Source organism: Mustela putorius, unplaced genomic scaffold (genome assembly GCF_011764305.1).
Source record: "Mustela putorius furo isolate JIRA1106 unplaced genomic scaffold, ASM1176430v1.1 tig00004007_pilon_pilon_pilon, whole genome shotgun sequence".
Classification (NCBI taxonomy): domain Eukaryota; kingdom Metazoa; phylum Chordata; class Mammalia; order Carnivora; family Mustelidae; genus Mustela; species Mustela putorius.
This window is the reverse complement of record NW_025422145.1, coordinates 13,638,616-13,658,189: the sequence shown is the minus strand read 5'-3', so window position 1 is coordinate 13,658,189 and position 19,574 is coordinate 13,638,616. Positions and strand designations below refer to the sequence as shown.

Here is a 19,574-nt window from a genome sequence, read left to right as displayed (position 1 = left end):
GCGGCAGCCAGTGGAGCCGGATCCCGGGGGACAGGGAGGACACAGCGGGGACAGACGGGGCGACAATTCGCGGGAAGAAGGCGCCGGCCGAGGCGCTGGAGGGGCAGCGTTCCGGTCTCAGCCCTCCGTGGCCCGGCCGTCCGAGCAGCAGTCTCCCGCCAGACGCGGGCCAGAGGCTGGGCGCGCGGTCTCTCGGGGCCAGGGCCAGGGGCGCGGCGGGCGCGCACAGGCCTCCGCGGACGCTGTTCGCCTGTCCCCACGCCGCCAGAACGGCCCGGGCTCACGCACAGAGACGCCCCCGCCAGCGGGGCAACGCCGCACTCCCCCGGGGACCCCTCCCGCCCCGCCCGGGGAGGCGGGGCGGCCGCGCGGAATCCACCAATCAATGGCCGGCGTTCGAATTCGCGTCCTGGCGTGGCCAATCGCGAGCGCCCGGCGCGGGCGGGAGGGCGGAGCCGGGGCCGGGACCCGGCGGCCCGGCGACGCGCGCCCCCCCCGGCCGGCCAATGGGAGGGCCGGGCGCATTTGAAAACTCGGGCGGGCGGCGGGGCAGGTTTGCGCCTGCGCTGGGCGCGCGGGGCTGACGGCCGTCGGGGACGCGGGCGACGGAATTGGCGGCGGCGACGGCGATGGGGAGCGGCGGTGGTGAGTGCCTGGCGCGGGCGGCGGACGGCGGGCGGACAACGGGCGGGGCGGCTCGGGCCCTTCGGCCCCGCGTGCGGGGCGTCACAGCGGCGTTCGTCGGGCGCGCGGTTTAAATGCCTGGCGGCGCCGCGGGTGCGAGTGGGCTCGGCGTGAACACCCCGCGCCGGGCGGGGCACCTGTCCCGGCCGGAGAGTAGCGCGACCCGCCTAGAGCAGGGGGACGAGGACGGTGTGGCGGCACCATCCAGCTACCCCGTGGGCCCCGGGCGCCCCGCGCGGCCCGGTAATTGCTGGTAGGCGACCCCGGTGCGGAGCCGGGCAGGGCAGGAAGGCCTCCGGAGGGGCGGGCGGCGGGGAGGACACCAGGTGAGCGGGGCGAGGGGCTCCTGCTGTATCGTCCCGGAGATGGGCAGGGGTCGGAGGGCAGAACCAGCCTCCGCCCTGGCCGCTCTCGTCCCAGTAGCCAAGCTCCAGGCTAGCCTCCTGTTTGCCTTAAGCACTTCCTGACACTGAATGAATGACTGTGGCTGTGGGAATCCGTGGGCCCCCACTCTTTTAAATAACGCTTGTTTGGGACCAGAAATGCGGCCGGTTCCTTCTGTTCAGTCGTCTTCAGATACAACTGTGCCTGTCAGCGCAGCTCCCTTCCTGCACATCCCTGACACCATTCTGCTGTTCTTCTTCAGTGATCCACTGCCGGTGTGCAAAGTGTTTCTGTTACCCTACAAAGCGAAGGATAAAGAGGAGACCCCGAAACTTAACCATCTTGAGCCTCCCTGAAGATGTGCTCTTTCATATCCTGAAGTGGCTTTCTGTTGGGGACATCCTGGCTGTCCGAGCTGTAAGTCGCCAGATTAAAGTGGCGTCAGCCCTGTAGCTTGTTGGCCTGACTTGTTGGTTGTCCCATCAGGGCTTTCAGTTCTTCAGTGTCAGAACAACATTTTGGCTACAAGAGAGGGAAGAGGCAACAAGCGTGATGTTGTTACTAGGTGTTTGAGGTTGTTGCAATCGAAAAGCTGAAACATAGTGCAGTATGTTTTGAATCCGTTCATTGTGATGTCTGACAGAGAAAGGACCCTAACGTGGTGGTGAATTTCTCACCTCTTAAGAATAAGAGCCTTAAAGAAAACAAAAATACATTCACGAGGACAAACCACATGTAGTATCGAGCCCTGAAAGGGACCCTGGGAGTCAGTTTGCACATACTCAACAGCCTCCTTCAGACTGACTTACTCAAGGGCGTACAGCAAATTGGTGGGAAGAGTCCAGGAAACTTGTCCAGGAACTTGTTTCTCTGACTCCCAAAGCCACCTCCGTGGTGGTGCAATGGAAACTTCAGCCCCTGAAATGGTCGCCTGGGCTCAGGGCTCCCAACTGAGGCACTTCCTGCCTCCGACCAGAGTGGTATTGAGTTTATTGGTCTTTTTCTAGACCCTCCATTGACCTCCAGACGCCAGCTATGTTCCCACTGGCAAAGCCCCAGGTAGAGGAGCACAAACCATAATTCTGTTCTACTTGCTCCCGTTAGAGTCAAGTAGGGAATACACCCTTACGGGGGCGACTCCCCCTTTCTCAGTCTGGATGCTTATTCCCCCTTCTGGCAGCACTGTCCCCACCTTTAGAGCTTCCGAGAAACTTGTTTTTTCCGTCTCTTAAAGTAGCCATGACTTTGATCCACAGGGGGCCCTCCATCTGTCTTTGTCCCATGTTCAAGGGCTCCAGGAGTGGGGCTTCTGGGAGGGCCCATGGTAATCCCCGCCCTTGCGTTGTTCTGCAGGTGCATTCCCACCTGAAATACCTGGTGGACAACCATGCCAGCGTGTGGGCATGTGCCAGCTTCCAGGAACTGTGGCCTTCTCCAAGGAACCTGAAGCTCTTTGAAAGGTATCCGTGCCCCTGACCACAGCTCCTTTTTCTCCCGTCTCTGGGCCTCCCTGGTATGCCAGCCTGTGTCCCAGCGCCTGACCTGGGCAGGCTTTTTCTTTTGCAGTTGCCCTTGCCCACACCTCACCCCCCAGGGAGGGACTGAGGGCTGTCAGCGTCACCCGTGGAGTCACATGAAGCACAGTCATTGGCCATCCGTGCCACCAGCCCCACCAGACTCATTAGTCACTGTCATGCTTCGAATGGTCTCCCTTGGGCTGGGACCAGTCTGCATGATTCAAATGCAGGTCACCTCCCTGTGGAAATTTTACTCAACCCTCTTTTTATTTTTTTATTTTAATTTTTAATTCAAAGCTTGTGATTTCACTTGTTTTAGATTTTACTCCCTGGCTGATCCCATCTTCCTGCTGGGGTTGGGACCCAGAGGGAGGGTCAGATCAGGTGTGAGCCCCTCATCTTGGGAGCCCCAGCATGCTAGTGGCTAGACCTACTGTTCCTGCGTGCCGGTGGCTCCACACAGGCCGCCTGAAACCTAAGCCACATACCATGTGATTTCTTCATTGAAGGTGTGCAACTCAGTGGTTTTAGAGTTAAAGAGTGGTTATAGAATCACAGAGTTGTGCAAGCATCGCCACTAACTTGAGAACATCCTCACTACTCCTGTGGCAAAGCCAGAGTGAATAGGGCTTGACTTCAGTGCCCACTCCCTATTTTCCCTGCAATCCCCCCAGTCCCAGGCAGCACTACATCTGCCCACTTATCCGTGGATTTGCCTGCTGTGGACATTTCACGTAAGGGGAATCTTACAACATGTGGTGTTCTGTGGCTGCGTTCTTGTGCTTGGCATGCCTTTAAGGTTGGTCCATGTTGTCGCGTGTCATGGATGAGTGATATTTGACTGCATTACCTAAAAAATCCCCAGTTAGGAAACAAGCGTTCTAGGGTCAGGTGCCGTGGAGGGACAGGAACTTCCCGGGACAACACAGGTGATGCTGTGTGTTTTTAATGGTCTAGGGCTGCCGAAAAGGGAAATTTTGAAGCTGCCGTGAAGCTGGGCATAGCCTACCTCTACAATGAAGGCCGTAAGTCCTCCCGGGGCCAAGGCTGGCCTCACCCAGCTCAGTGCCGACCTTGTAGAACAGGCATGAGCCCTTCCTCGCCCCTCCACCCCTTATCCCTGCCAGGTCCACCTGCAGGCTTCTCCCCTCAGCAGCCTATGCTCACAGGAGTGGGATGTGCTGGTGAACTTTGAGTCCATATGCTTTATTTTAACAAACCTTGTTTTGATGAATGCTTTGAGACTTAGAGTGGGGGGAGGGGAGGCTACCCAGGCAAGCCAGGCTTCCCCCCCGCCCCCCAGCAGTTCTCTGCTCCGTCCAGTGAACCCTGCAGCCCACATGTAGGTGCTGGCTCCTCTCCTTCCTTGGCCACAGTTCCTCCCTGGAACTCTGGGGCAGCGATCAAAGAATGCCTAATTCCATGGGGTGTTCATAACACAGTAGCCCCGGCTCCAGTGGGAGGCAGGTCCAAGCAGGTCAAAGCCGTCCTGGTGCCTGAACTCCTTCGCCCCTCAGGGAACAGGTGCTCCTTGAAAGAACCCGTGCAGCCTTCTCCTGTCCCAGTGCCTGCCCTGTTGCTTAGCACACAGAACCAGCCTGTAGGGTGTCCATTTGCAACTCCCAAACACATAAAGCCTGGGGAGAGCTGCTACGCTGCTGCTCAAAGATGTGGCATCTTGCCAAGTCAGCCCCTGCTATAGGACTCTTGAGAGCAGTAGAGGCGAGGAGCAGTCCTGCTGCCCCATCAGACAGCGGTTCCAGACAGGACTCACGTACCATCCGCCTTACCCGCCCCAAGTGTCCAAGCCAGCAATTTGTACACACCTCCCTCACAGCGTGGTGCAGCCATCGCCACCAGACAGATTTGGAACATTAGCTCCGCAGGAAACACCACACCTGCTAGAGTGGGTTTAGGCTGTAGCTCCCAGACCTTCAGATCCTAGGCTGCTGGGAGGACCCTGTCAGGGACACGTGATTCACAAGGTAGGGGAAGAAAGGGAGGAGCCCCCATCTTGGAGGGCTCTGCTCTCCTTCAATACCAGCAATGTTGTACTGTGGCAGGCGTAAGATTGTCAACTTTGAAAAAAGCCATCGAGACTTCTGTGCACCTGTCCGTCAGAGATGTCTGGGGTAACATTCTGTCCGTCTCCGCAGTGTCTGTGTCTGATGAAGCCCGTGCGGAGGTGAATGGCCTGAAGGCTTCTCGGTTCTTCAGTCTCGCAGAGCGACTGAATGTGGGTGCCGCGCCCTTCATCTGGCTCTTCATCCGACCCCCGTGGTCGGTGTCTGGAAGCTGCTGCAAGGCCGTGGTTCATGAGAGCCTCAGGGCGGAGTGCCAGCTGCAGGGGGTGGGTCCTGGCGAGGGACACGCGTGGGGCCCGCATGCCGGACGGTCCGAGCCCCATAGGGTGAGTAGAGACACTGGACCACATAAAGCCAGGCACCTGACGGCAGTGGAGCTGTGGAAAATCGGGAGCGTGGGTGTGGGGGCATCTAGAGATGAGCCAGCAGGAGAGGAAGCCTCACCACTGGGGCTCCCAGGGAATCCCATGAGGGTCTGGGCTGAAAATGTATTGACAGCTGGGAACACAGGACCCCAGCTCCTTGAAGCCTGAAATCAGGGAGCAGCCCTCAGGGTAGGGTATGAGCCAGGCAGGGGCCATAGGGACAGGTGGACGGGGAAGGGTGGTGCCCTGGAAGTCCTCTTTCCACCGATGATCACACTTTCTCCTCCTCTTGCTGCTCAGACTCACCGGGCATCTATACTGCACTGCTTGGGGAGAGTGCTCAGTCTCTTCGAGGTAAGTCGTCCGTCCCGCCTGGACCCTGTGCCAGCCGCGGTGGCCCTGGGCCCCCGAGCACGTGGACATGGAGCACGGGACTCCTTGTTTCTGTGCTGCCCGCCTTTCCGGCAGCTGCAGACACCAGGGAGCAGGAAGTACATGGGACTTGACCCGCAGGAGGGGTCATGCGGGGTGTAACACCCAGGCCAGCCCCACCTGTTGGAAGAAGCCTAGAGCCTGGCAGAGTGTCTGAGTACTTGCTGGGCCATGGGCTGGTTTCGTGGCCTGGCTCCAGGCAGCCTCTCTCGCTCTTCCCATAGACCTCCTTATGCTGAAGAAAGCTTTACCAAGCTCATGATTAAGAAGCCAGCTCTGCAGCAAACTCAGGGAAAGTGGTGGCTTCTGGTGACTGGTGCAGCAGCAGGGAGGGACACTGAGCGTGAGCGAGGCCTGGGAGAAGCCTCAGGAAAACCTGTGTGCCACCCTCTGGGAGGGCTGGTATGGAGGGCTGACCCTCTGGCAGCCCAGAGCCGAGCCAAACACAAACCTCACAAACCCTGGAGGGAGGGGGCCCGTGAGGGCAGAGCCCTGAAGCTCGCTTTCCCGGTGGTTGTGAGAGCACATATCTTGAGAGAAGTCGTTTCCACTCCTGGTTTAGTTAACTCATTTTGGTAAAAGAAAGACTCCCAAATATGACAACTGAGAGGTCCGCGGAGAGACCGTGGTGGCCCATAGACTGGTGTTCTGGGGGAGCAGGGTGGAGGAGGCCGCTGGGAGAGGCTGGTATCTGCAGAGAGCAGGACGCGGGGCACGGGCCACTAGGAGAGGCTGGAGTCTGGGAGCAGGAGAGGGGCCGCTGGGAGAAGCTGGAGTCTGGGAGCAGGGTGAAGAAAGCTGCTATGCTGGGGTTTGTTATAGGATGAAGAGCGGAAGCAGCAGGCCCAGGATTTGTTTGAAGAGTCTGCCAATCAGGGCTGTCTGGCCAGCTCGTACCTCCTCTGGGAACGTGACAGGAGGATGGATGTGAGTGAGCTGGGGTCTGGGGAGAGGAGGCTGTGTGTTGGCCTAAGGTGCGGTCTCCAGATGGGCCGTCAGCAAGGTTGGGTCTGCATGGGGGTGGGCGGACCCTTTGGCAGCTCCCCGAGCACCAGGAGCCTCTGGCCAGCAGCTGCTTGCATAGCTGCCCCAGCAACCACCACCATTTCTTAGACAAGGGTCTGGGAAGGAGGCCAAGCCGTAGACCCTCGGGGCGTATTGGGAAGAACATTTAAGATTCGATGGGTTGATTCTGAGTTTTCCAGAGACACAACTGTGTAAGAGCACGGTGCCTCTCTCCCGTTGACAGATGTCAGATCCCGGGCGATGCCTCCACAGCTTCCGGAAACTCAGGGACTACGCGGCCAAAGGCTGCTGGGAAGCACAGGTGAGGCAGGAGCCGGCCTTCTCCGTCCAGCTCCTCTCGTGGGGCCCGTGGTGTGGAGACTGCCCGGGCTCCCACTCAGAGGCAGTAGGACCGGCCCAGGGCAGCGCCAGGCCTTCCAGGAGTGTTGCTGCGGGAGGTGGGGGGGCTGCGAGTGCTTCCTTCCTGCGCCTCACCCAGGAGCCTCCAAGCCCGCCTCTCTGTTCTTGGGTGCCGCTTCACACCGTCTTCTGTGAGCACTCGTGATGTCCTGCTCCCTGGGTCAGCCAGGGTTAGGACCAGGACACAAGGGATTTGCCGGGGGTGTTCTCCTGGTGCTCTCCTCTTACAGCTGTAAGGAATTCTCGTTTAGGACAAATCAAAGACCGTCCCCCTTTGCCAAGCAGGTAGAAATGCTCTTGTTGCCCCACCAGGGGCCGTGTTTGAGAGTCCTCTGCCCTAAAAGTGAGGGAAGAAATTACAGAGCAGCAGGTGGCCCAGCCTGACAGCTCACAGATGCAGCGATGTTTGTGTCCCAGGCAGTCAGCAGATCTGCAGCAGCGAGAGCACTGAATAGTATGGTGTTCTCTCGGCAACTCTAACTAATCGTAAGAATAGCAACATTCTGACATCGCGCTCCCGCACAGGAGGAAATAGAAACAGCTGGTCCAAGTCCGGGGCAGTGTGCCCCCTCAGTGCTAGTCATCGGGGCCCACAGCTCAACAATAGCGTGTGTATGTAGGTCTTTTCTCTGTGCGTATTGAGTGGATCCTTAATATTCTGAAAACACACTTTTTTCACGATAGCACTTTTTGCTGGCAAAGATGTGATAAAATAACATTCTCCTAGCTGGTATGAAAATCCACGTGGACCTTTCAGAAAATACTTTGGCACGGCTGCCCCTGTGGGTGACCATGTAAGCAGACAGGGTCCAGCCCCGAAACAGCTGCACCGAGATGTTCCTCAAAATAATAAAACAGATCAAACCCCAGAAGGAGGAACAGGTGAAACGTGCTTACAGGAGTTTCATATGCTAAGGAACCATGTTTTTTATTTATTTGACACAAAGATCACAAGTAGGCAGAGAGGCAGGCAGAGAGAGAAAGGGATGCAGGCTCCCTGCCAAGCAGAGAGCCCAATGCGGGACTCGATCCCAGGACCCTGAGATCATGACCCGAGCCGCAGGCAGAGGTTTAACCCTCTGAGCCACCCAGGTGTCCCAAACCATGTTAACGCTAAGTGAGCTGAGAGAAGATAAATGCCTCTGCGTTATGATCAGGAATGTGTGGAAACATCTGGAAGGAAATACCTAGAAATGGTTGCTAGTTACTACTGGAGGGCCTAGAGGTGCCGGGACCCGTGCCAAGTGGAGGATGCAGTTCAGTCAACCCACATACCCAGCTACCAAGGCAGGTGCCGTTAGGCCCTTGTGAGAAGGGGAAACTGAGGCACACAGCAGTTCGTTTGCCTGTGGCGTTCACACAGACCCAGGTTTTAAAGCCAAGTCATCTGAACCTCCAGCCGGTTTTGGCCACTTTGCTACGCTGACTCCATTATGCGCGTTTTGTCCCTCTTGAAGTCCGTTACCACGTGATGTGGTGTTTATTTCACAAGGAGTAGTTAAAACCTGAGCTATGCTGCTTCCGGAAGGCAGAGAAGGTGTACACACCCCCTGTGTCCACACTGTCTTCTCCCTCAGCAACCCGTGGCTTCGCACTCACAGCCGTGTCTGTCCCCGCAGCTGTCTTTAGCCAAAGCCTGTGCGCACGGAAGCCAGCTGGGCCTCGACGCCAAGGCCTCAGACAGTGTGGTGCGCCAGCTCTTCCAGACCTCCCGCGCCATGGGCAAGCAGCAGGTCTTCTCCGTGCAGAAGGGCCTCAGCGACACCATGAGGTGAGGACCTCGAGGGCCAGCGTCTGCTCGGGACGGTGGGCGAGGCTGAGCAGTGGCAGGGCTCCGGGGGCAGAGGGGCTGCCTGTCCCGTTCCACTCGAGCCTCCACGGGGTGTTATCCAGGGCTTCAAAGAGAAAACATCCCCCGTGAGTGTCTGTGCTTGTTTCCTTTTTAATCCTCAGAACGTGTTAAACCATTTGAAGCGTCTTTCTAAAATGACAACGTTTGTATCACCGGTTTCAGCAGCCAAAACACATCTTCTTTACACAGCCTTGTGTGGGCGTGAGTGTGGCCGACAAGGGTCCGCGGCCCTGGGGGTGGCCTCCAGCCCCCCATGCCCTGCTGCTTCCTGCGGCCCACCCACCGCTGAGGCTTTTCACTGCATCATGGGAGATGATCGAAAATAACAGGGAGGGGCGCCTGGGTGGCTCAGTGGTTTGGGCTGCTGCCTTCGGCTCGGGTCATGATCTCAGGGTCCTGGGATCGAGCCCTGCGTCGGGCTCTCTGCTCCGCAGGAAGCCTGCTTCCCTCTCTCTCTCTCTGCCTGCCTCTCTGCCTACTTGTGATCTGTCTGTCAAATAAATAAATAAAATCTTAAAAAAAAAAAAGAAAAGAAAAGAAAATAACAGGGACATAAATAATACTTTAAGCTTCCACCAGATTCTAGATATGCTTTGAAGGAATGCCCTGGGGGCCAGTCCGTTGGGCGTCCAACTCTTGATTTGGGCTCAGGTCATGATCTCAGGGCGCTGAGATTGCTTAAGATTCTCTCTTTCCCTCTCCCTGTCTCCACTTTCTCTAAAAAATCACTCAATTAATTAAACGCATGCTTTGGCTTTTGAAGGGCCAGGCTCTGGCTGTACTCCAGCAGCTCCTAGGACGTGCTCAGTAGACGTTTGTGTTTAATGGGATCGTGCCTTCCCTGAAGGGACTTGGTGTCACGCACACAGTGCGGGGTCGCATATCCTGTGTCAGCAAGCCCTTGTGCTCTGGAATCCTGGGCCAGTGCCGGCGGCTGCGGCCCCCTTCTCTCCCACTTGTTCCTCCTCCTGTAGGAAGCTGTATCCTGAGAGCACCTTGTACCCCTCTCCATCAGCCCTTTTTTGGGGGACTGTGGCTGTTCTGTTTTGGGGACACTTTCTTCTTTTCCAGAACAACAGAATTTTGTTGAAATACTAATATCACTCAGCCTTTGAGTTGAACTTCTTTTCGTTTTTCTCTATACGGAGCCACAGCTACCTTTTTTGTTTTTTACACTGAGGTGTATCTGACATACGACATTATGTTGGTCTAGGATTTAGCCATTTTAAAGTGTACAATTTGGTTGTGTTTTTTTAAGATTTTATTTATTTGAGAGTGTGCGCAAGCGAGCAGGGGGAAGGGCAGAGGGAGAGGGAGAAGCAGACTCCCTGCTGAGCAGGAATTGCCCCCCCGGCCCCCCAACACGGGGCTCGATCCCGGAACCCTGAGATCATGACCTGAGCCAAAGACAGACACTTAACAACTAAGCCATCCAGGCACTCTGGGTGGTTGGTTTTTAGAAGTCCCATTGTTAAGGTCACTCAGTCTGGGTAGGGGCGGCGTCCTCTTCTGTTCCCAGTGTTGGCTGGTTTAAACCTCATACACCTGGCAGCACTCACACGCTCTTCCAGCTTCGGGAGGAAACACAGGCTGTCTGTCTCAGGCTGTCTTTCTTTCCTACATCCTATTCCTGCCCTGTGACAGATGCTTCTACCCAGCACCTGGAACTCTTGCCTGGAACTCGGCAGCTTTACGTGTCTTCTCCCTCTCGCTCCTGGGCTCTTCTCCTTTGTTCAGAGAGGCGTGGACCACCCTCGGGTGTCCTTGCCATGGCACCCAGCACTCCCATGTGTGGTCTGCGGTGCTCGCCCCAGGTTAAGCCCCCTAGAGGAGGGACCCCTCGTCTGTGCAGGGTGCCTGAGAAGTCCAGTGCCAGGCTCAGCGGCGTCCACCTTGAGCTCCATTCCTGCTCTCTGCCCCACTGCAGAGGGTCGAGATAAATGACCCTGTGGACAGGCCGCTCCTTGGGGAGGATTTGGGTTTGTAGGAGGGCCGGAGGTCTTCCAGCTTTGCGTAACTGTTCCCCGGCCCTGTGATCTACCCTCAGCCCTACAGGGTGGCCCCCCTTGTCCCCTACCTGTGTCTGGGCTCCTCCAGTACCTGGCAGTTCCCGGGGAGAAGGCAGGGGACACAGGTGTGTGAGCCCAGCTTCCTTCTAGGAACCTAGCAACCTTGGGGCCCTCCCAGCCCCCTTGGAGCCAGCGTCTCCGGCCGGGACAAGTTCCCGGGTACATAGACAGCACTGCAGATGACCTGCTCACTCTCTGAGTACGGGTGGGCCAGGTGGGAATGGGGTGCTCGCCCTCATTTTCAGGGCTGGTGCTTGTCCTGCAGGTACATCTTGATTGACTGGCTGGTGGAAGTGGCCACCATGAAGGACTTCACGAGCCTGTGCCTTCACCTGACCGTGGAGTGCGTGGACCGGTACCTGCGGCGGAGGCTGGTGCCCCGGTACAGGCTCCAGCTGCTGGGCATCGCCTGCATGGTCATCTGTACCCGGTAGGGAGCCTCCCAGTGCAGGGGCTGCGGGACGGGCTTCCCCGGTGGGCTTAGTGCTGAAATTGAGCCTTCAGTGTCGCACCTCACCAGATGGGGGTCTGAGCTGCGGGACGAGCGCAAGCAGAGTAGTTCTCCCCAGGCAGTGACGGAACCTCGGCGTGTGGGCGGCCACTCATCCTGGCCTGCGGGGACCCCAAAGAATGGCCTTGCTCGGTGGTACAGGCTGGGTCCTTCTTTCCCAGGCCCCTGAGAGTGATGTGGAGACCTGCCCTCTAGGGTCTCCCTGCTGAGCTCATAGAAAGACCCTTCTCAGCGGTCGAGCTCTCTAGCCTGCGTCACCAGAGACCAGCAGTTAGAGGGTCTCACGCCCCCAGCCGGCTCCCAGAACACTCCAGTCCCACCACGAACATGGGGTGCCTCCTCGGACAGCTGCCTGCACCCCTGACAACTCTGACTCTTCATGTGGGACCGGCTTACGTCTCTGCCCCAGTTTTGCCCTGGAAGCATCTGCCTGTTCTTGTTCTCTTACATTCCGTGTGGTCTGCTGTGCCCCTGGCAGCATTCTGCAGACTGGCTGTCCTTGTCTGTGAGCCGGCGGGGGGGTGGGGGTGAGAGACAGGCTCGCCACATGTAGTGGGGTACGCTCAAACACGCACACTTCCTTTGCATGTAGCCCAGAGGCAGGGGCTCCAGGCTTACATTGTTAGGGTGGTTTTTGTATGTCACGAGGTCATGGAAAGCTCCAGCTACTGTCTTAGTCTCTGCCTCCCCTGGTGACCCCTGAGCCCACTATGTCCAACTTCGCAGTGTGCTAGGTCACAAGACCATGAGAGGAATAGGACATACGGTCTCTAGGGGACCAGTGTGGGCTTGGGACCGCAGGCAGGGTGTGTTCATGGGACCCTGCGTCCAGACCTTCTCACTAGAGGTGGCAGAACAGACGGGCCTCATCACCTCATGCCCAAGCAGCATCATTACATCCTTGTAATCAGGAACAGAGTTACTGGGCCGCCAACTGGCAAGCAGTGAGATACTTTATATAGATCTAGAGGCAGAGATGGCCCACCTGTGCTCTCCGATCTCCCATCTCTTGGCCAAGCCTATAGGGAATGGGGAGGCTACAGAAGCCCCAGGACAGAGCAACCACCAGCGTGGCCCTGCTCCCCTGCTGGCAGTCTGCCAGACCAATGTGTTCCCTGCTAGTTGGGGCTGCTGGAGAGTAGAGAACAGGGTGGCTTCCTGCTTAAGGGACAATGGAGATTCCTGTGGCCACGCCTGTGCTGAGGACACACCTTCCAGCAAGCCCCAGCTCCGGTCCTGCTGGCTCCCTGGCTTCCAGGTTCAAGCTCTTGTTTACTTGCACTCTGCAGAGGGTGGCCTAATCCTCAGGTCACCAGAGGATTGACCAGACCCGTCATTCGTGGGTGCCTCGTGCAGACATTGGCTTGCCTGGAGCCTGGCCCCTCCCACAGCCGGCACCAGTCCCGCCTCCTTTGCAGAGTCTTGGGACAGGGTCACACGAGCTCATCTCTTCCTCTTGGGAGTTGGGCAGTTCATCCGCTCTTTGACCCCCACCCCCCGTCACTGGGGACTCAAGTGATGGCTGCCTCCAGGGAGAGCAGACTCAGCGCTCAGACCCCTTCTTGACATTCCAGGTTCATCAGCAAGGAGATCCTGACGATCCGCGAGGCTGTGTGGCTCACGGACAACACCTACAAGTACGAGGACCTGGTGCGGATGATGGGAGAGATCATCTCTGCCCTGGAAGGGAAGATTCGGGTAAGCGCCCATTGGCGGTTTCCTTTCACATCAGAGTTGAATTCATGGGAGGGACAGGAGGAACCAGGGGCTCCTGCTCGGTGTGAGCTTTCCTGCTCCAAAAGGTCTGCCTGGACCCAGAGGGCTGAGGCCGGAGCTGCCTCTGGTTACCGTGACCCTGGTGCCCATGTGAATGTGGGTGAGGCTGCCGCCCTGTTGAGTGTGTGGGTGAGCTTTCTGCGTGCCAGGACCACATGTCTCCTTCCTGTCCCATCTAGGTCCCCACTGTGGTGGATTACAAGGATGTTCTGCTGACGCTGGTCCCTGCAGCACCTAGAACCCAGCACCTGTGCAGCTTCCTTTGTGAGCTTTCACTGCTGCACACCAGCCTGGCTGTGTATGCCCCGGCCCGTTTGGCCGCCGCCGCCCTGCTGCTCGCCAGGCTGATGCACGGGCAGAGTAAGGATCCCACCCTCCGCCGGCTGCTCAGCGGGGGCTCAGCCAGGGCCTGGGGGTCCCCTGAGTTGGGACACGGGATGTGACTCTCATACAAAGGGGAGGGAGAGAGACAAAGTAGCATGCCCGCCCCGGACCAGGAGACACAGGCATGGATGGTAGCTGTCCTGTGGGGGTGAGCTGAACAGGGGACTCCAGCATAGTATTGCCGCACCACCGACAGTGAGCCTGGGGCATCTGTAACCCCGAGCTCCAGGAAACTGCACGGCAGAACTGTGGGGGCCAGGGGGCAGAGCGGGGATGGCATCAGCACGGCCCCAGCACCTGGCTTTCCTCCCCAGCACAGCCCTGGACCCCACGGTTGTGGGACCTGACCGGGTTCTCCTGCGAAGACCTCATACCCTGCATCCTGAGCCTCCATCAGAAGTGGTGAGTCTGCAGACAGACGCGAGCCCCCACCCAGCCGCCACGGAGTCTTCGTGCTCACGTCCCGCGGGGACGTGGCTGGCAGCCCCCCACACACACCTTCCCCACAGTGCGCTGTGTTCTCACGGTCGACATGTAAAAACGCCAGGCCACGTTCGTCCCAGTTCAGGTTTGACACTGGATGAGCGCAGTAGCCCCTCCCAACTGCAGCTCATCCCACAGGCAGCTGACGGTACTAGAAACATCGAGGCTGTGTTCCTGAGCCGCGTTCAGTGTGGCGGGGGGACAGCTTGTCCCCTGGGGTAGGGGTTGGCCGGCTGCAATGCCTTCCTGCCACAGCCCTGTCCCTCACCCGCTCACTCTGGTACCTGCTGCCGACACGTGCCTGTGCCAGACCCCAGCCGCCAGCTCCTCTGCCCATCCACGCTCCGCACATTCTTCCTGCGTGTGAGGGGCTGGACAGTTCCGGCCTTCTGTCTGTCCTCGGGCACCTCTGGGATTCAGAATACATCTGAGTCCCAGGACCTATTCCCTGCCGCTGCCTTATGCAGGCCAGACCCCTGCTCCCCTCTCCAGCCATTCCTCCTTGTCGTAGATTGAATTGGCTGCTTGGCAGGTATACCTCAGTCATCCTAGCAGGGACCTGGGCCCTGCCATTTCTCTCCGTTCCCGAGTCTCCCTGGCTCTGGAGGCCTGTGCTGCCTGCACGTATGCATTCCCCAGCTGCCCCCTGAATTATCTCAGGGACTGCCTCTGTTGTGTGGGGGAGGTCCCTGCTCTGTACACCATCCAGAATGAGATCGGAACTCTCTGGCCAGGCCCCAAGCCCCTGGGGGTATCCCCTTCTCTGGCCTGCTCCCTGCCTTGCTCCACCGTGGGGAACCGGTCACCGTGTCCTGGGGCCAGCATGTGCGTTGGCTGACTCTGTTTTCCGTTGTGCCTAGTCACAGCCAGTGGACGGGAAGTATGGGTGAGCTGATGGGTCCACGTGTGTGTCATCACTCCATGACGGGTGTGAATAGTCTGTCCGTACCTGACACCAGCTCCCAGTAGTTGCTACTAGGCTGTTCCCCTGCCTCTCAGAGTTGTTTTTTATTTTCACATCAGATAAATTGGAAACACTTTTTACCAGCGAAACTTTTTTTTTAAACTTACCGTGCGTATTTGGTCATGCGACCGTCCCGACTATCAGTTGTAGACCATGGTGGCGCCCTCAAAGCCCGCCGCACTCCTCGTGGGTCAGGCCTGTGCTCCCCAGCCCCAGCTTTCCTTCTCTCTGGATTTTCCATTTCTGGACACTTCAGAGAAACACAGTCCTGTTCATGTGGCCCTTCGGAACCAACCTGTCACCTATGTAACACTTCCACTGGCTTCGCAGTCTGCTGCACAAGCAGACCACGTCTTGCTCATTTGTGCCCTGGTGGACGTGGGGGCTATTGGAATGAGGCAACTGCGGACATCCGTGCAGGGTGCCCCATCTGCCCTGCCATCGCTAGGCTGTTTCTAAATACCTGCTGTACTCTCTCGCTTCAGCGAGTGGAGGCTAAAACGGAGTCCCTTGGGCTGGGGGTGCTGCTGTTGCTGCCCCAGAGCCCAGCCTGTGGCCCTGCTGTCCCTCACATGTCCCCCCGTTTGCAGCTTCCACGATGACGCCCCCAAGGACTACAGGCAAGTGTCTCTGACTGCCGTGAAGCAGCGGTTCGAGGACAAGCGCTATGAAGAGATCAGCCAGGAAGAGGTGCCCACACCCTGGCCCCCCAAGGCCCCCCCAGACACCAGCCCCTCCGGGCCTCGTCCCACCCTCTGACCCGGTCTCCTTGCAGGTGCTGAGCTACGGGCAGCTGTGCGCAGCTCTGGGAGTGAAGCAGGGCAGCCCGGAGCCCGCGGCTTTCCTCAGCACGGGGGATATCCACGCCTTCCTCACCTCTCCGTCAGGAAGAAGGACCAAGCGGTGCGTGAGCCCCTGGTCTGGAGCTGCATGTGCTGGGCCTGGATTCCTTCGTGGCCCCTGCGGCTGTCTTGAGAGGCTCCATGGACCCCCTTTTACACAGGGGGCTCCTAAGATGTAGCAGGGAGAAGCAACAGGTCCCGCAAAAAATGTAGCTGGGGTTGAATCCAGGCCTTGGTTCCTGGGCCCCATCTCCAGACAGCAGCCCTGTCCTCTCTCTGGTGCAGCGGGCTGCTTTGAGCAAAGACGGTCTCAAGCCCCACATGGGCATCCACGGGCCACCCGGTTCCATGGTGTTGCTTACTTTCGGCCTGGTCCCTCCACACTTCCCGGGCTGGTCTTGTCCCCACCCTCGTCTCCCAAGTCTATGCCACATGCACCCCCCATCACAGTGTTCTGGTGTGATCCCCTGGAATCACTTGCCTCCCCCACCTTACCCACCCCAGGAATTCCTGTTGATCCCACCAAGTCCCGAGCGCAGCCCCTCACTGTGCCACCGGCCCTGCCCCTAGGAGCCTTGCCGTGAGCCTCCCAAGGGTGGGCAGCTGCAGAGGGCCAGGCTGGGCCTCCCACACTGCTGCCTGTGATCAGGCTGCTGGCTCTTCCCTCGGCAGGAAGCGGGAGAACAGCCTCCAGGAGGACAGGGGCAGCTTCGTCACCACGCCCACTGCGGAGCTGTCCAGCCAAGAGGACATGCTGCTGGGCAGCTTTCTGGACTGGAGCCTGGACTACTGCTCTGGCTACGAGGGTGACCAGGAAAGCGAAGGAGAGAAGGACGGTGACGGTGAGCACTGGGACTCAGAGACCACCCAGATGCCCCCTCGGAAGGAGGGATTCACACACGGGAGGCATGAGAGAGCAGAGCCCCTAGAACACCAGAGCAAGGCGGGGGGCTGGGGGGCCAGGAGAGAAGACCTATGTCCAGGCCCGTGAAGGGGCCTCACCAGAGCAGGGAGGCGGAGGAGACCTTGTCTGGAATTCATGAGCAGATCTTTCTAGAACGTCATGTGAAATGTGCCACCCGCTGCCCTTTTTGGGTTCTGTGCCTTGTGCGCCCCTCCAGAGCTGCCTGTGGAGCCTCTGCCCTTGTGTTCTCGACCAGCTGAACATGAAGGAAGCCCAGCTCAAGCAGATTCTGTCAACTTTCCCATTACTTGCTGTGGTGGCCACTTGGGGATTAAGTAATTTTTTTTTTTTAAGATTTTATTTATTTATTTAACAGACAGATCATAAGTAGGCAGAGAGGCAGGCAGAGAGAGAGAGGAGGAAGCAGGCTCCCGCCGAGCAGAGAGCCCGATGCAGGGTTTGATCCCAGGACCCTGGGATCGTGACCCGAGCTAAAGGCAGAGGCTTTAACCCACTGAGCCACCCAGGCACTCCTGATTAAGTAAATTATTGAGGACTAGTCTGTAGTCGCTTCCTGCTGTCCCCCAAGTCACGATGAGTGCCACCTTCAATTTCTTACCCAAAGGAGAGCAATACAGGGGACTGTACTGAGAGCCATACCTGTCCTGGTCAAGAGATGGACCCGGGCCACTGGGGTCCTGGCTGGGCAAGGGGGGCACCCCATTGCTTGGGCAGTGGCCACATCTCTCTCCCCTTGTCTCCCACAGTGACGGCCCCCAGTGGCATCCTTGATGTCACCGTGGTCTATCTGAGCCCCGAACAGCACTGCTGCCAGGAATCAAGTGATGAGGAGGCCTGCCCAGAGGACAGGGAACGCCAGGACCTGCACACCTGGGTACCAGGCCCCCAGACACCTCCGACGCCAGGGCCTGAGCCTCGGCTCTGCGGCACAAGGGAGCCAGGCAGGGACAGTGTGACCTCAGGGTACTCCTCCATCAGCAGCGCAAGTCCCACAAATTCCGTGGACAGCGTCTCGGGGGGCCCTCCCCAATCTACCTCAGCGCTGTCCCCAGGCAGCAACTCAAACACACATCCTTGCCACCACCATGCCAAGAAGTCGTGTTTACAGTGTCGCTCTCCAAGCCTTCTGGAGAGCAGCGTTCCCCAGGTGAAGAGGAAAAACCTATAGACCCCCAGTAAGGAGGAGGAGGAGAGGGACCTGAGCCGGGCTTGCTGAGGCTGCACACGTGCCTCCACTCGTCGCAAGGAACGTCTGCTGAGGGAGGGCTGCTGCCGCACTAGGGAGCCGAGGGGGCGCTGGAGGTGGACACCCTGTGGGCCCCTAGTGGCTCTCGAACAGGGAACAGAGAGAACACTGGACGCTAAGTCTCTTTCTCCAGGGTAGTCCCATTCCCGTCAGAATGTCTGAATCAGAACAAAACCTCAGATTCTTTGTTTTGGAAACAGCCTCAAAGCAATCATGCCCCACCCTGGGAAGCCTGTGTCTCTGTTCCCTCTTGTGTCTTTCCTGCTCTCCCTGGGGAGCTAGAGCCCATGCCCTCATCTCCCCGGCCCCAACTGAATCTCATCCCAAGAGCCAATAGCTTTCACAGTTGAGAACACGTGTGACCAGGTGGCCTGGCACAACCCCCCTCCCAGCATCTATCTGGTTTGGGGTTCCAGTGGGGAGCTGACAGCTCTGAGCACACGACTGTCTTCATACTGCGCCACCCGCCCGCCCCCCCCCACCCGCTGCCAGCTCCCATCCTCACTTGGTGGCAGGTTCCCTGCTGAGGGAGACTTGCCCCTGCACACTGCTGTGTACTACAGTGGACCACCAGGTGGGAGGCCCTGACTGCTTTCAGGCCAGGGCCTGGATGTCTTGGCCCTAAGCTCCCTGCCCACCACACTCTCAGCTCCTGCAGAAGTCTGTCCCTTCCTCCAGAGTGATTTGTCTTTGTCCCCAGCAGGTGGTGTCCATGTGAACACCTCTCTTTGCACTGAATTTCTAGGCCATTTCTTTTCATGTCTTTATTTCCATCCTTAGTTCTTCTAAGATGGAAACAAAAGAAAAATTAAAGATAGAAGGCGTTAAATTTTATAAAGAGATTCTTAACTTCATTTAGGGTCCACTAAAGGAAAAAGGAGCACCTGATTCAGACCTGAGTGGTCTCCTGACCCTCTTCCCAGAGAGATCAGAAAAAAAGTTGAATGTCATTTATAACATCTGAGGTGGCCCCACGGCAGAAGAGTGAGACTCATAGGACCTGTCCCCACCTGCTGGCTGAGGATGGATCTGCTTGTGTTCCTGAGGCTCCCCGACACCTGCCACCTCCTGAGTACAGCAACCAAAACCTGTGGGATCTGCTCCAGACTGCCCCCCTCCCAGGACAGGTGGACCACTCGGGGATAGCTTGTTTCTTCTCAGAACATTGGAAAGAACCACTGGGCCAGGAGTGTCCCCCAAATGCTCTTGAACCTGGGCTCTGGAACAAAGAGCTACTCCCTAGTGGCTTTTCTGGGTGCTTGGAGCACTTGGGTGCTCCGATGGGAGCTGTCTTCCTGCTTCTAGAAGAGAATTTTGACCACCCTGAGTGGGGCACAGTTGGGATTGCGACCTTCCCAGTCAACTGTGCCCCTGGGCACAACCTTCCCAGTCAACTGTGCCCCTGGGCATGTGTGAGTCTCGGTATTGTCTGTAAGATAGGGCCATCTTACCTACCTCACAGGGGTGTTGTGGGGATTAAATGTGATGAGGGTAGTGGCAGCTGAGTGATGTGCCTGTCTGAACTGCCCACCTCCTTGTTTGTGGCCCACTGACAAAAGCCTCCTCTCAGCTTGCACGTTTAGGAGACTACTCCAGTGGGGACGTAATGCCACCTGCCAGTGCTGATGAGA

At 57.9% G+C, this 19,574-nt stretch overlaps 2 protein-coding genes across 2 annotated transcripts in view; both read left to right on the top strand.

Annotated features, from left to right (window-relative positions):
- The window catches only part of LOC101689691 (ATP-binding cassette sub-family A member 17-like), a 62,148-nt gene extending 61,564 nt beyond the window's left edge, over positions 1 to 584 (top strand). The window contains exon 32 of the mRNA XM_045071938.1: positions 8 to 584. Within this exon, the coding sequence (XP_044927873.1) occupies positions 8 to 584 (577 nt within the window). The remainder of the gene's footprint in view (positions 1 to 7) is intronic.
- CCNF (cyclin F) lies at positions 527 to 18,173 on the top strand. Its single transcript, XM_045072118.1, has 17 exons — positions 527 to 645; positions 1,331 to 1,485; positions 2,422 to 2,528; positions 3,543 to 3,610; positions 4,742 to 4,995; positions 5,335 to 5,388; positions 6,289 to 6,393; positions 6,716 to 6,793; positions 8,511 to 8,662; positions 11,078 to 11,242; positions 12,898 to 13,021; positions 13,279 to 13,459; positions 13,798 to 13,885; positions 15,521 to 15,620; positions 15,706 to 15,833; positions 16,445 to 16,614; positions 17,444 to 18,173. The coding sequence occupies exons 1-17, from the start codon at positions 630 to 632 to the stop codon at positions 17,863 to 17,865; spliced, it is 2,367 nt and encodes a 788-aa protein (XP_044928053.1). The 5' UTR covers positions 527 to 629; the 3' UTR covers positions 17,866 to 18,173.
- The last annotated feature ends 1,401 nt before the right edge of the window (positions 18,174 to 19,574 follow it).